Raw genomic sequence first — 16,814 nt, 5'->3', positions numbered from 1 at the left:
GGCTTTCAGTTTTTTGGTTTTGTTTTTTTAAAAGGAACAGCAATTAACATGCTATGTTAAGGCAAAGCCCAGTAAGGTGCTTTTCAGGAAGCTGCCTAAGACATTTAGGCTCCCCCTCCATTCCTGGGGACACACAGCACATACTGCCTCAGCAGTGTTCTGGTATCTGAGCTGCAGTTTGCACGTGCAGGGATTGGAATGGTTATTTGATGGGCAAGTGTCGGCCACCATTCCTTGCCAAGGTATTCTTGGGAAAGATGACAACAATGTTCCTCTGGGTGACCCAAGCTAAGGTTTTATTTGATAGAGACAATTGATTTTGTTTCACTAGAAACTGTGTGCGAACACAAAATATGCAGCATATTACTGTTTCAATATTCCATCAGAAAAAGAGAGATAAAGAGGAAAAACAAAGTTTGGTGCTATATTCAACTTACCTTTTCATTCCATGCCCACAATCCAATTCCAAGAAATGCTATGCCAAGGAACTAAAGGAAAATGAAAAAAAAGAGCTGGAATTAGAAATTTATGGTGGTTTTTGTCTGGGTTTGGTTTTTGTTTTTTTTTTAAGATACATATTGACTCATCATCTCTGTTGGATAATAATTTTACCATGACTGAGGGGCACTCCGTGAGAGTTTTACAATATGTATCTACTTTATTTTACAATTCAACTACTTTAAGTTGAAGAATTTAAAACTTGCACAACTCAGGGATGTTCCACATGGGAACAGTAAGTGCAATATGTGTCACTTTATCAGTACCGGGCAAGTAAGGTTCTTTCTGAGTTTGTAGGACTCAAAGCAAACTCCACAGTCAAGCAACACTTTTGTTTGCTATTTTACTATTGCATCACCACTGCCTGTACAAAGCAATTGTCCTTGCAGAGCTCTCCCAGTGAGAAGGTGATTTTAAGAGTCCTAAATACACATTTATTATCAGTTTTAGCAATGTTGTTCACATAAAATAACCTATGATGTTCGAGGAGAAAAAAATAATAAAAATAATACTGGTCTGACAGACTAAGAATTTTTAAAAGCCCTGGAGCCAACATTTTATAACTTTTCTGATACTGACTGTTTCATAAAGGAAGTTACATTCCCCTTCTCCCCCAAAGGATTCAACAGCACCAAACTCAAGAGGTAGTCTTTCCCCCATGATAGAAAAAGGAACACCATCTTTGATTTTATTATATCCCTGAGTTCCCCATTCCACTGAATAATTTAAAGGGCATCATTTCCGTCCAAATCTACAGCGATTCCACACAAAAGCTACACCAATGATCAGTGAAACAAGCAAAACAGGCAGAATGAGCACTCCATCTCCCACCAACATTATTGCATATTTGGCATGATACAGTATCAATCATGTAAAATGTTTAAAATACAGTTAGTAGATGTCTGAGCACATCTCTAAATGTTCATCTGTCCAACTTGCATATTTGATTTTACAAGTGCCAACTAAAAAGAAAACTATTTTCACTGTAGTTTCAGGGCACGTAATAGAATGTTGCTCAAACATAAAACTCTGGTTTTCTTTGTCGTTTCTCCACACTGCCGTGTACAGACTTATTTTGGCACATAAATACCCTTTCTCTTTAAGATCTGAGTAAACAGTTAAGTATCCTAATGGTTTCTCTTTTGCAAACAGGACAAAAGTGTTTTTCTGTTGAAAAGTGGGAGGAGGCAGGAATATAAACTTTAAAACCTTTCCCAGAAGTGATTTCCACAGTTTCAAAGAAAGATTCCTTCTTCCTTACATGCACTTTTTTTGAAGGGGCAATTTTAGCTTTGTATTACAAGGATATCTGTAAAGCATAACACATTATCAAGCAGAATATGCTCATTACAATGCCTTGAAGTTCCCAAACACCCCTTGCATTTCTGTAACTTTCTCCTCCAAGTGTGCTGTGCCAGCTACCCAAAGGACCATGCTGGGAATTAAACTTTTCCTTTGCGACTTCAGAAGTCATGACTGTAAATTTAAACAATACTACAAGTCAGCATTCTTCAAAGGAAACTGTTGCAGGCTTGGCTGCATTTTAACAAAAAATAGATGGAAATTTTTCCTAGATGGAAAGCAGGGCTGCTGGTCAAGAAAGTCTTATTTCAACAGCCTTAATTATTCATAAAGTACAAGACATGGATTTGAGAAAGTCAGTACAGCCTCTTGTGATATACCACAAAAAAAGCCAAAAAAAGGTCATCTTACCTGTATCAAGACTGCTTTTTTTAATGGTTATAAAGCTTGCCAAAAAATTGTGTGTAATCTTCCTGACTGCAGTGATTATTTGAAACTTGAGATAAAGCTGTTCAAGTTTCCAATTCTCTCTCAGACAAATGCAGCTCTTTTTTGCAGTAATAGGCTCCTTTCCTTCTTTCTTACACAGCCAAAGGCACCATTGTTTGAAGGAACAGGAGTGAGGGGGGGCAAAAGCCATATATTATAAAAATCCGTAAGTTGCATTTGGAAGTGGCATAGTGTTATTCACAAAGGGGCACAAAACACTATGTTTTGTGAACAGGTTAATAAGGTTTTGAACAGCACAAGCACAGAAAACTAGAATGGAAGTGTATTTGATCAGTGCATAAACTACAGGTCTCAAGCCAGGCCAAGCTCATCCCTGTTTACAGACTGGGTGATCAGACTGTACTGTGCTAAACTGAAGCACCTAAAAAACAAGGATGCCTAGGTTCTGTCAAGAAAAGACAGAAAACTCAGTTCTCATGAGTTTTCAAGACAATAAAAGAATTACATGCTGCTCAGTTCTCTCCATATCCTAAACCACAAATGCTTTTTTGAGCAGATGAAGAAGAGCAGATGAGGAACAACGAGCAAGATCCATTAGGAGAAAAAGATTCAGAATGGAATCATGAACTCTATCACTGTGGAAATCAAAAGCTTAATGGCATTCAGAAAAAAAAGAATTAGATAATTAACAGACAGCCCATAGCTATTGAAATGTGATTCTGATGCAGCTTCTGGCTCACAAAGTTTTTACACTGTTGTTCATTGGGAGATTACAAATCAGGAAAAGATTGCTGGCTGCATGCATGCTTTCTTGTTTAAATGCCTCTTGCCTCGGAGAAACTTTACTTGCTCTACTTGAAACAAAATTCAGAGGAACACAGACCACTGACCTAAGCCCCTAGTCATGCCCTAGGAAAGGCCCATCTTTGCACAAACACAGCCTGCTATGAGGATAAAGCACACAGGAATGGTCTCAGTAATCCCCACTGGCAGAAAACATACATTCATGAGAAGACTTACACCTCTCACCAGGATTAACTTTGGATTTTCTTGACAATTATGAAAAAAACTCCTGCACAGCCTAAAAGTATTTGGAAGCAATTCCGATAAGCAATAAAAAGGTGGAAGTTTACCTCATTATCAACCAAACACTTTACAGAGAAAAAGTCTCAGTTCTCCACAGACATCCAAGTAAGACCATATGGCCTAATTATAAATGGTCACTGTTGCAGAGCATGCAAAATCTTGATTTCCTTTTTTTCCTTTCCTTTTTAATACAATAATTTGCAGGAGAATATTAAAACATTTCTCTAGAGCATTAGCCTTACAAAAAAAACTTGCATAGTAGTGCTTTCTTAGCAGTAAGTTTTCTATTCACAAACAAAACCCAAATGTTTGCATAATCTTCTTCTACAAAGATTAAATGCATTTAAAAGTAGAAGGTGTGACAGTACTTGTACTGTTACCCTGCTTGTAAAATTCACATGCAGTTCTCCGAAGTGAATTGATCAGTGTTTCAAGCTGCACATATTTTATTCTCAATCTTGCCTGAAGGGAGGAAAATGTTTCTTTGTTGGTAGGGATGCAGCATCACACAGCACAGCATTGCATTCAAAGGCTACTCGGGCAAACACTAACAAAAAGGCTAGAAAACCTTTGGGAGGTGCTTAATCATAGAGTGACCAGTGATTACTTCACATACTAAATTTTTTATCTTACCTGAAATTTTTAAAAAACTTGGCACCAGTTTTCAACCAAAGGGGATGACAGCAGCAGGCCAAGCAGTAAAAGGCAGGTTAATGTGCCATATGCATAAACCAGTATATGTTCAAGTGTGGTTACACTAAAGACACAAATGCACCAGCTGAAGCCTGCCAAAACTGCCAGAGTTCAGAACCAGAGTTTTCTTGCTAGAGCTTCTTTGGTCTGTTTGGGAGGGGAGGAGGGGTGACCCCTGTATTTTGGCAGTGTGAAAAACTCCCACCTGCCCTTCCTTTGAGGTGCCACAAGGACTTTTTGCATAGCGTTAGCAAGGAGACTATCAGGACTCCTACGGGCACTTTGGTGTTTCTTCCACACCAGTACACAGTAGGTTATACACTGAACAGGACTTCCTGCTGTGTGACTGAAGCAGCAGAGCACAGAACACAAGGTACAGTATTTTACCGACAGCACAGCGGTGATCAGGACATCATCAAGTATAGCATTTCACATCTTGAAATACAGTCAGGAAAACACACGACTCCTGAGCTTTGTACATATATAAAGCAGCGCTAACAAGTTCCTAACTGAACTCCAAAACCCCAAATGGACAATTTTTCCCAAAGAACTTCCTCTGCAACAGTTTGTGCTCAGACTCACTCAAAGTTATTTTAGCTGTGATACTCATTGCTTTCTTTAAAGTATTTTATGCCAAATCAGTCCTTTTGCTATTTAAGCCAGGGCAAAAAAGGAGTTTAATGTCTGTGTCAGTTTCTGTGTCAAAAAAGGATTTAGTTGTTGGTTTTGTCGCTTGTTTTTAAGTAGCTCTGACAGAGAAAGAACACCAAACCAGAAATCAAAATGAAGTTTCACACGGTTTTCTTCTCTCCTTCATGCCTACACTGATGTGTACTCTGCTTAAAATATGTCACTAAGCATTCTTTCAAGCAGAACAGATAGGACATCCTCTCAACTCTATTGCTTTCACCTGGACCAGTATCACATGCAAGGAAAGTGCCAGAACTCTGCTCTTATTTCTTTTTCCATATGCCCCAGTTTCCATGACTTTTCCATTCTCAACACAAATTGTTAAAGCATTTCATTTTCAAGTGGCTAAGAAAAGTGTGCTGATGAAAGGAGAGGCAAACTGCTCAAAGCATACCTATACATTTACACATCTATGCTAATGCTTACAAAGAATGCTTTCTCCTAAAGCCCATTTCTTGTCTGCCTTGAGATTAGCAGCAACAAAACTCCATGTACTACAGTCAGTGAATGAAGATGCTGATGAAGATGCTGTGTAGGTGACTAATTACCATTTTAGTTCATGGCAACATTCAGACATAGAATGCAAGATGTAAAAACCTATTTCCATTTTATGTGCAACCTCTAAAAAACATTAAACTATATTTCACAGATAACTGTCTTGGTTAAATCTTTTCCCTTCCGATAAAAAACCCTCACATGTGGAATAAAAAAAAAAAAAAAAAAAAAAAAAAAAAAAAAAAAAAAAAAAAAAAAAGATATCCCAGTTTCCACACATTTTTCTCAGCTAAATCAGAGAGTTGACTGATTTTTATAGAATTATCCAAAGTAGAAAAACAGACCTGAGAACACAATGAGAAAAGCTTCCTGCTCCATCTTGCAGGATCTTTTGCATGATGTTTTATAATGAAAAATTAAGCACACATGACCCAAATTTTCAGAGCAAGACACTATGGCAATTAATGTATATTTTGTTTTCACCAGTATGGGGTTTTCCGTATTGTCTGACAAGTAAGCAAGATATACTCCTTCCAAATACAGAGTCAATTGCCATCAATTTCTTATTGTCTCTTCCAGTTCTTTAATTGCAAAAGCAAGACATCTGCTTTCTGTTACTGTTGCTCTATGTATTTATTTAACTGCTTTCTGGTGGTGCAATTGTATGCACTGCCTATCAGCTTGGAGCAAAAGTCCCTCAAGACTGAAGTCCCTCTCCTCTTGTCCATAGAAATTGATATTCTGGAAAACAGAAGAAGGAGAATGAATAATGCCCTATTTCCCCTGCTCCAACTTTTGAACAACTCCCCCACAAGCCTAGACAAAATAAATTTAACTCTTTTCAAATGCACACTGAGACTCTTCAAACTCAGGTCCTGATGTCTAAAGAAAGTAGTTTATTTGGAGAGATTTATTTTAAAGCACAAAAAACTTAAACATATCAGTTACTTTGTAAAATTCTTCAATAAAAGCTTTTGGATGTTCAACATTTTTATGTCCATGAAATCTAGCTCATTTCCTAAAACCAGTACCTTTTTTCCCCATACAAAAATCAAAGACCATTAAGGTAAATACACTACCACACAAACATTTTAAAAGCCTACAGAGTTGAAGTAACAAGACATCTCCATTCACTGTTACTTTGGTACACTCATCTCACATAGATCCCATCCTTTCTCTTCCTTTTACCCTCTACTGGAATTTGTTTTACCACACTCCTTCTGTACTCTCCTTGAGCCCAAAAGACTTTGAAGAAAGACTGAGAAATTCTGCTGTACACACCTCTCCAAGGATCTCTTCCCTGCCTTCATTTCTGAACTACAGTAAGTGCTACATGTCCTTCTGCTTTTCCTATCCAGCCTTGTTCTCATCAGTACCATCCCATCTCTACCTCAATCTCTCCACTGCAGCGCCCATGACTGAAGTCAGTTTCTATTTGCAAAACCCTCCAAAATTTATGTAAGTGGTGCTGTAGCAGCATATATAAACAGGATGGGTTTAAAATATAAACATTTGCAGTAGAAAAGTGTAAAATAAAACTAAGACAATAGGGAAAAAAACCCTAAATCTGAATCTGTCCTCCTCTATCAGTACACTCATCATTTCTCTTAGGCAGTTTGACAATGCAAAGACGTAAAAGTCTTCTCATTCTGGCATGAAAATCAAGAAAAGGTATAAGGTTTAAGGGCAAAGAAAGCATGTTTTGCTTTGAGCCAGGCTGAATGAAAAAGGTCTGGAAGCAGAACTGCAAACGGGTCATTTTCCAGGTCTGTTTTGCTGCCCAGGGTTAGCAGATTCCGGCCCCCGAGGGCAGCTAGACCTCTTCTGACTGTCTTCTTCCTGCTGCTGTGTCAATCTTATTCATCCCAAACCCCTCTACCTGAGCTTCAGACTATCTAAGTGCATATCCACCGTGAGTCTTCATGTTGTTTTTCTGATGCTGCAATTCCACTAAAATTTTGACTAAAACACCACACCCACAAAAAAGCAAAGAATACATACAGTCTCATTAGGAAACTGATACACAACTGCTCACTTATTTCAGCTGCAAGCAGCAAAGTTGTAACATCTAATTCAGGCATTTGATACAGCAAACAGAAACAATCTGAGCCAGTCTTTTCCCCTAGTAACAAAGTGGCAATTACATTGCCTACACAATTCATTGAACACCTGAGAACATGAAGAGTGCAGAGCCCGGAAACACAAACAGGTTGGCTTGTCAATGCAGCAGGAATGCTCACCATTTCCTTTTGGGAAAAGAGTCTCAGCTCCTACCTGTGCTTGGACCCTACAGAGAGGGAGCCCCAAAATCTTCTTTCCTAGCTACACAAGCTGCCACACCCCAGGCTGTTTCATAGGATATTTGTTCTCAGAGATTTCATAGGAGATTCAAATCTCAGAGATTCGTTCTCTTCGCTTTGCAGAGGATCAAATACATGTGGAGGATAAGGGAGGAATGAGAAGACTGAAGCAGTCTGGACAGAGCGGCAAGTGAAAACCACCAGCTTTACAGACAAACTTGAGCCAAACAATTTAACCTTGCTCTCCTTCTCCTTAAAAAAAGAAAAAAACCAACCAGCACAGGAAAGAGTGAGCATCAAGCAAATGGTGAATGCACCCTCAACATGCAAGTGCACACAGAACTCTCCTAGCAAATTCCTCAATAGCTTTATTGCTGCCTCTTTCCTCCATCAAATCCTCATTCCTGGTTCTCTTTCTAGGGTCCCCCACAGTAAGATGTTCAAAACCATTTCCAAAGAAATTGGTACCACACATATGAAGAAATCATAGCTTGAAAAGGTAGGAAGTGAGTCAATGCAATTTAATAACATGCCAGAAGGCAAGTTCAGGTGTCCAAAATCCTGAGCCTGATATGATGTGATTGTGTAGCTTATCACACTTCTCCCCTATCAAATCTGCCTCAGAGCTATAAATTCTATAATGACAAATGTACATATCTATGGCATATGTTAATACATGAAATAAATCAACTTCTAACAGCTGCAACACTGACTGTGGGGGGATGCAGGAGAGAAGCAGACACCAGAAGAGCTGTGGTAGGTTTATCAAGAGTTGCCAGCCTAGCAACACTTCACTTTATGAAGGTGCAGCCAAGATGTACAGAGGCCAGCAGTACTTTGTCAACACAAACAAAAGCAGAACCTCAAAAGTCGCACCTGCACATAACTTGGTTTTTCAGAGAGATGTAGGGGGAAGAAAATAAAGCCAAATGCTAAATAGGCAGGTATCAAAATTATTTTCTAATACCCATGCACAATTACTATCAGCGATCCAGACGCACAAAGCCAAATTGCAAGACATGTTGCATAAATACTGACCAAAATCCTTCATCACTCTGCACTTTGTAGTCATTGTAAGAGAGGGAAATGTCTCTGAACAGAGCAGTATTTTTAGTCAATGTCAACATTTCCTGTGTGTTACACGAACTGCCCAGAACTAAAAAATTCAGATTATGTATTAGGAATGGTTCTACAGATCTCTGAGTGCAACTTCCAGAGGCACCAGAGGTCTGTTGACCAGAGCTTTGAAAAATTCTTTTTCAGGAATAAGGTAATTCAGCTCTGCATTTTGTCTTGCAGTGTGTTGCTTCTTACTAATTCTAGAGGTTACTGCGCATAGATTAAAGAAGACTATTCACCAAATTAAGCTATATTTTTACTTATGTCAACATTAACCCATACTTTATTATCTATATTTATACTACAAGATATCTTTCTAATTTCCAATAAAAGTAAAATATGCAGGAATTGACATCAATTTGTCCTTTCTGCAATAGCAAACTTCACAGGGGCAAAGTTAACAAAACTGTGATTTGAATTGCTTTTCAAACACAAGCGACATGGAACAAACCAGAGGCAACAAAGGGTCACAGTGCTGTTTACCTGAGGGTTTTGTTCCTAGGCAAAAGTTCCAGAGTTTGGCAGTAGGGGGGGAAAAAAAAAAAAAAAAAAGCAGCTATAAAACAGCTGCTTGTCTAAATGAAACAGACTGCTGACCCTTTGCCTGGCTTGCAGACAGCACTGAAAGTACCTCTATTATTTGTCATTCTCAAAAGAGGTGTCAGGGGCTTGACTAAACAAGTAGACAAAATCCTCTTCACTTCTGTTAAGATGCCCCTTCAGATCACAATTGTTTAACGTGACACAGCAGCCTGGGGCGGTTTTGCTGCCGATACCTTTGCTGGACTTGTGCTGAAGATACAAATACAACACTACCACTGCAATTTAATTTGAGGGTTAAACTTGCTTTAAGAATAAATGCATTGAAGAAACAGAGCTACACTGGAAGATTTCCAGTTCACTATGACAGAGCCTACTCTTCTCATGTAATTTCAGCTTAGCCAACACTATGAGCAGTATCATCTACATCACATAAAATAGTCATTTGCAATCAAAACCCAATTTTATTGCCACTTTGATCTACATTATTTCCATAAACTGTAGTTCGTGATTACTCTGCCAGCTTACTTATTGATTGAACAAACCTTCTCTGCTTTGCACAAACACTAATAGCTGATTCCTCCACCGACACCTAGCAGTAAAACAAGGACTAGAAAATGTCTTTGAGGGATCTGGAAATGTAATCGTAGTACATGCAGATGGCTCGCTAAGAGAAAAGCTATAAAAAGCAAGTGACTAAGACCCTTGTGCTGCATAGCTGTGCTCTTGCAGTCAGTCAGTCTTCTCCTACCACTCTTTCAAAACAACACCCCAACAATAAATACCACCAAAAAAAAATCCCCAACAATTGTGCACAGAGGACTGGATTTGATTTGACTTCACAGACTCACCCATCACTTCAACTTCGTCCAGGAACTGCTACTCCTCATTACATAGGAAATATTTCTTTCTTTCTGCTCAGCCCCAGAAGGGTTTCAAGGCACCAGGTATATGAGCAGCACAAAGCAGTCATTTAATCATGAAAATATGAATACTGGATAAGTTTCCGTGCCCAGCTGGACACTGTTATAAAAGCAAATAAAAGAAAGCATTTATTTTTTACTATTGAGTGCCAGCAGTAAAACACATTTAAAAACTTTAGCTGTTTCCCATGAAACAGTCACCCTGCACAGAGTCTCAAAAGGGACATCTGCAATCCACAGATTCTCAACTCCTGCCTTCCAGGCAAAACCCACTACACTTGGCTTGATCAACTGGAAGGTAACACAGTTTTCTAGAACTCTACCTTTAAGAATCCCACAAAATCTTCTTGTAATAGTGATGCTTTGGGCACATTACACAATAGCAATGTGTTAGGGCAAGCAGACCTCTGTCAGACTGAGGGGCTCAGAAAGCGTCCTGACCACCCCGAGAGAAGATTTCTCAGCACCAGTATTACAGTCAAGGATAGAAAGAGATCAAGAAATGCATGTTCTAATAAACCTGAGAGAGAAACAAGGGCAAAAGCACCAGCCAGGACATTTCCTCAACTTTGCTTAAAAGGCTTCATGTTCTAAAAAAGTACAATTCCACACTAACAGATAATCCTATATATTAGAGATAATTCTAACTACGCATTTATAGAGCAAATAAGGCATAGCTCAGCTGCTAACTAGACAATTAATTCCTGCTAAAAACACCAATGTCAAGAGGGTACCCTGGTAGAGCAAGGGTAAAAACTTGAGCATAAAAGAGAACATGCACAGCATCGAACTGCTAAGTCAATTTTGACACCTCTCTGCCTACACTGCAATTTCAATCCATGCTAGAAGAGAAAATAAACATTTTGCAATACAAAAGTGCAAGCACAACACTGCATAGAAAAACAGCTTATTTGATTTTTTTCTCTTATCTAAAAAGCAATGGTTAAGTTTTACCCAAAGTTAATAGTGTCAGGGTTTCACTTCTCAGCCACTAACTGTGACAAACACACAAGCAACAGGAAAGGATTCAACTTGAAAGGCATGTTTTCCCAGAGAAGTGTTTGGAAAGGAAACCGCTCTTAAGATAGCTTCTCCTGCTTTTCAGCCCTGCTTTTGTTTAAGAGCAAGTACATTTGGAAGCCAATTCTAAATTCGAGAAGTAAATGTAAACAGAACAAAATAAAATTTAACTGAGCAAGGAAAAGAAATATCAAACACATTTTTCCGGTTTTTCAATAATTCCATTTACTGAACCTCTTTGAAGCAACTGAAACTATTTGTATATTGACAAACATGCCCAGGGAAGTCCAGAATGCTCTGCTTGCCTTCTCTTCCATTTCGAAACACTTCAGTCTAGGAAATTTCCCCATTAACCTGTGCTGTTGTTCATCCACTACAAGGACATTACTACTGCACAAACACTGCAATTAAACCTGCACTGGGCTACCCAAAGACAGAGTAAGAGAAGAGGTCTCCAACAACATACAACCATACCAGCTGTTACCACAGCTGTGGAGCTATCAGCAAGAATTCTTCCCTGGTACTCATGTCCTTTCCTTCACATAGTGAAGAAAGGTGACCACAAACAAACTGGAACAGTAGGAGGGCTGAACATATGGGACATACAGATGGAATGAAATTTAACAATCCAAACACAGTGTCATATACTTAAAGACTAAGAAAGTATCTGCTATAAGCTGAAGATTTATTCACTGGAAGCACAACAGAAGACAGCCTTGAAATTGTGTGCATCAATCTGTGAGCTAGCAAGTTGATGGAATACAGAAAGAGAAAATACTTGACATTTAATACAACATTCTCAGAAAGAATGTAACTGTTTTCTGTAAGTTTCCCTCACTTCCATTATCCCTGCAAAGATCTAAAATGGCCAGCGCCACCAGTACATTACCTGTAGCCTGCTCTAAATGATTGTGGGCTCTTCTTTCAAGTGTGACATTGTATGACTGGCAGTGCCCAACCACAGGACTTAACAGCATATGGATTACAACTCCCATAGGAGCCTACTGCACCCCATCAACACTCACCAATGAAACTGGGTTCTCAGGATTTTTGTACATGGACCCTAACACTTCATAAGTGGCTGGGCATGTTGGCATAAAACTGCACCTTCATTAACTACAATTCAACCTAACCAATGCTAGGGAGACAAGGCAGCCCAGAGAGTGTAGACTTAAATGCAAACACACAAACAGAAGCATGCAAGATTACGCCCCCTAACTCTTCAGTGTGATAGGTTTTTTTAATTAGGGAACACATCCTTCAACAGCTCCTCCTTTAGCGACTGCTAAACTTCTGATTTCCCTGGTAAATCATCAGGCTTGTGTCACACAAACAGCAGGTAAGGGGGTTTTCTAGGATCAGGCCTACAATTGCTTTGCTCCAAAGTCACTCATTCAACCATCCATGGTCAGCCCTTCCCACTCACCCTGAAAGCACACCACCTTGTTTCCAGCGTGGAGTGGGGCTCCATTTAGATGCGTCTGCATAACATCACCACTTAATTCCATGACATTGGTACAGCCCTGACCCCTATTCACACAGAAGGCATGAAAGGAGCCCAGTGTAGTGGAACTGTGTTCCCGGCACAGCCACGCTCTTCTGGCTGCCCTCACATGACCTCTGCTTGGTTTCTGTCACTGCCAAATGGGCAGAGCACAAACAAGTGCAGGGTGGCGTGTCACATCCTCTCTCTCTCGTGTCACATCCTCCCTCTCTCGATGCACCAAATCAAGCAATTAGACTCTACAGGAGGCACCCTCGGGGCATAAAAAGAGAGAGCAAGGGGAACAGAGCATGTGAAGACAGAGACACCACCGATTGCTTTTTTGTCTCTCCTTCACTTAATCCAGTAACTAGCACTACCAGCTCTTGCCTTGGGCGGAGCAGGAGGAGAAACCACGTACGAGTTGAAATGGTATGTCCCAAATCAAGGAATAGAGTTGCTGCCCTGCCATTACAATCAATATATACGATTTTTATGTAACAATGCAGGACAACAAATCCATCCATACTTTTCTACATTGTCAGTGTGGTCTACCACCGACATGCTTAGTGCTCCTACTCCTGCCTCTCCTACACAATTCCTACAACATACGGATGTCTGAGGCTGTGCTACAGGAACTTACAAGCCCAAATTTGTAACATGTACAAGCCCCTGCACTCTCAACCAACAATCACATTTCTGCACAAAGAGCTTCTGATCAGCCATGAGGCTGTGTGGAGGCTGAAGCTGAGAAAGAATCAGCAGAAGGAGAAAGCCCACACTGCAGCATTCCAGTGACTAAGAGAGATTAGATTTGGCTGCTGGCTGAGCTGACTGTCTGTCCCCATAGAACACTGCATCTATTATCTATCTAAAGGCATGAAATACAACTAATTTTTTTTTTTTTTAATGTTTGGAAAAAATTACACATTTTTAGTTCTCCAGGCAAAAGATGCACAAAAATCAGGACATACAAACATCCAAATTGGGGCACGATTCCCTCTAGTTTCCCTTTTGACTTTAACAGTAGCCAAGAACTACTAGAAACTTTTGAAAATTCTCTCCGTAATAATTGCTAATATCCACAGTGCCCGACTTAAGAGAAGAAATTTATTACTGTACTTGTCATTAAAACTGAGAAGTGGACCAAAAAAAGCATAATGGGAAACCAGTAAACTCTCCTTAATTCTATTGCCATTAATTTACATCACAGAATCAGAAGGCTAAAAATACTACCACTGTCTTTGAAGCCACCTGCTCCATCTCCTCTTAAAATACATTTTTATTTTAGAAAGAAAAAATTTAATGAGTGTCCACCAGCTTTACCAGATCTTCTGCTCCTTAAAACTGCATGTAATCAGTTTTATAAATGAAATGGTTTTACCTCTTCATCTGAGAATAGCTACCTGTATTTTTGTATCCTCTCACAGTTTATTTTTTTAAATGGTTATCCCCTTGCAAAATTTAAGGCATCTTATAGATCACAGATTCCCCGGAGGAAAAAAAAAAACCAAAGATGTACCATGAATACAGATTCCCTTCTTTTCATCAATTGAAGGATTCCCTCAATTCTTGGCTCCCAGTTAATATGAAATAATTTCATCCCATTCAAGTCCTAAGATATTCATACATGCTTATTAAATACATCATTTTCTTTCTCAACAAATCTCACTGATCAATGTACCACAAACATATCCTTCCTATTTCTGCCACATGAATCAGCAATAACTGGGAGCAAAACCCAAGACCCTAAGTTTCCTGATACTGAGTCCTATGCACTGGAACAAACAACAGTATCTTTTTTGGCTACTTCCTTATATTTCCATGTAGCCTTCCCATAAACCAGGACTGAGAAGACTCAAAGTTTGCACCAAAGTAAGGAGACAACTACTCCGTGGGTCAATCTCCACTGACAGAAGCAGTGCAATTAAGAGCTTAGCTTAAGCTCTCACATATACTTTCTACTTAATTCACTCTTCCAAATCCTGACACTGAGGGCTTTCTGAGTAATCCAGCTACCCCAGTACTCCAGGTACACACAGGGAAGGCAGTAATAGAGCTGATAAAATCACCCAAAATACACATACAGGTATACTGGCCACAAGCATTTTGAACTTTGGACAAAAGTTCTCCTCTGCGATGCACAGTCTTCTAAGGTAATGAGAGATATTAGTAAATGCAAAATCAGAACTTTGATATTTTTATAGGAATAAATTTTTTCATATTGACCAGAATATTTTTATGGCTTTAAAAGACAAAATATGATCAGACACTAGCAAAAATACTCCCTGGATCTCAGATTCTTCTACCCTTCCCATTTTTCCTTTCTTTTCTTTAGAGTGTGAAGCACTGAATCCTTTCTAATAATTGTTCTGCAGTTAATCTTACAAATTGAGATTTTTATTCCTGTGCTTAATGATACTGAAAATTGCCCGTGTGAAGAAGTCCCCTTGGTATTACAGCAAAACTCCTGCTATTCTTAGCACATACAATGCACAGTACGGTGAGCTGCATGGTAAGCATCCAGGTAAATCTTCATTAGCAAATTCCTCATTTCATAATGAGAATTAACACCTGCCATAACCTGCAAAACAAAACTGAAAGTTTAATAAAGAAATCTGTTTGTAAAAGCTGAGGAGGTGAGCTGTGCTCAATGATCTGCCCTGAGTCCTGCATGACATCTGCCAGCCCCAAAGCAGTATCTTGGCTGTGCTTCATTTTCCGAGATGGTACACTTTAGTAGTCTGAGTAAGTAATCAATGCAGCACAGTCCACCTCATGACTTAGAAGTATTTCTTTTAAAAAATGCATCCTTACATGAAAATTTTCACTTTAGATTTTTTAACCTGAATGTGCACCTTAGCAACTTCTTTGATTCACTGTAAAAAGATAACAATCCAGTAACATTGACATGTCATCAAAGGTGTTATAGTCTAACCAGTAGTCCCTCATCTATCCTTGTTACACCTTCAGGAAAAGGCACTGAGGAACACCTTCTAACCAAACTATCATTTTTATCAGTCCAATTGCGGACAGACACCTATTTTTAATACTTCTTAATATTGATTTTGCACAGGAAAAAAAACGCCCTGTGGAAGTAAAATTTCTTTCACCCCAAGAGTTGTCATCACCTGTATTCTTCTACTGCAAAAGAGCTGCCAAAAAATGTTTATACAGAAACAACCTCATGTCCCCATCACCTCTCCATTTACACAAGAGCAAGAGCTTCGCCAGAAGCACGTGTATGAACTCAAAGTCAGCAGTTTTTACACAAGACATCTGATCTACTTTTCAGTGAGGCCTCTTTGAACAAGTTGTGTGTCCTCCAGCACAGATAAACACATTTCCATTGACCTTTCCTATCAATTGTTCAATTCCATTTCACAAAAGCAAAGCTGCCACTTGCACAATAAGAAGGATCAAGAAGTGTTTATTCAATTAGCAAGGGGAATTCTCCACTGAATTATTACTGAGTGAATATTGTATATTCTTACATCAAATTACAAAAGACAGGACACACTTCACTGAAATTGTATAGTACGTTTTTTTAATCCCCCAGATTTTCCACAAAGAGTGATTGGGAGCAATAGATTGAGATTGACGCCATTACAGCACAGATAAGGAAAAAAGAAACTAACCATGAGTCAGGGCAATCAGCACTTTTACTGTATTTTAGAAGTCATAGAAAAACACTTAAAAAGCGTAGTACTTCTCCTGAGAAGTCTAACACCTAATATTTAATATATATTCCATTATATATCATTGTTTTTATTCTATCACTGAAACTGGTAACTCTGACAAGCCTTTTTACAAATTTTCAGTTAAGATTCTGATAAAACTTATATGAAAGACAAAACCACTAAGACAGAGTACAGCATCTAATTGACGTTTGGCTGAATGAAGAATTAAAAGCAAGGCTTTTTTGTATTCCCATGTTTAATTTAACATTTAGAATGCTTTATGTAGTATCCAAAAGTTTTATCTATTTGTTTTAATTTGTAATCCTTTTCATTACTAAAATCTGATCTGTCTACCAAATTCGGCTAACTGGGGATTAGGCCAATTAACTGTAAACACATCTCCCTTCAAAATAAGAGTAACACAGGCAGTAGAATTGCAGCAAGTCTAAACAATATGAGAAAAATGAACTTTCATCTCTCATTGATTTCTTATGTAAATCTTCAGTAAGAGAATTTATTTAACACAAAGGAGCAT

The 16,814-nt window shown here is 38.8% G+C and overlaps 1 protein-coding gene across 3 annotated transcripts in view; it reads right to left on the bottom strand.

Annotated features, from left to right (window-relative positions):
• Positions 1-16,814, bottom strand: part of TSPAN5 (tetraspanin 5) — an 84,889-nt gene that overhangs the window by 23,746 nt on the left and 44,329 nt on the right. For all 3 annotated transcript variants that reach the window (XM_082281229.1, XM_082281230.1, XM_082281231.1), the window contains exon 2: positions 438-488. In XM_082281229.1, the coding sequence (XP_082137355.1) occupies positions 438-488 (51 nt within the window). The remainder of the gene's footprint in view (positions 1-437; positions 489-16,814) is intronic.

The sequence above is a fragment of the Coloeus monedula genome (genome assembly GCF_965178545.1).
Source record: "Coloeus monedula genome assembly, chromosome: 5".
NCBI classification, from domain to species: Eukaryota; Metazoa; Chordata; class Aves; order Passeriformes; family Corvidae; genus Coloeus; species Coloeus monedula.
The sequence above is the reverse complement of the archived record's forward strand: the minus strand, read 5'-3'. Positions and strand labels throughout refer to the sequence as shown.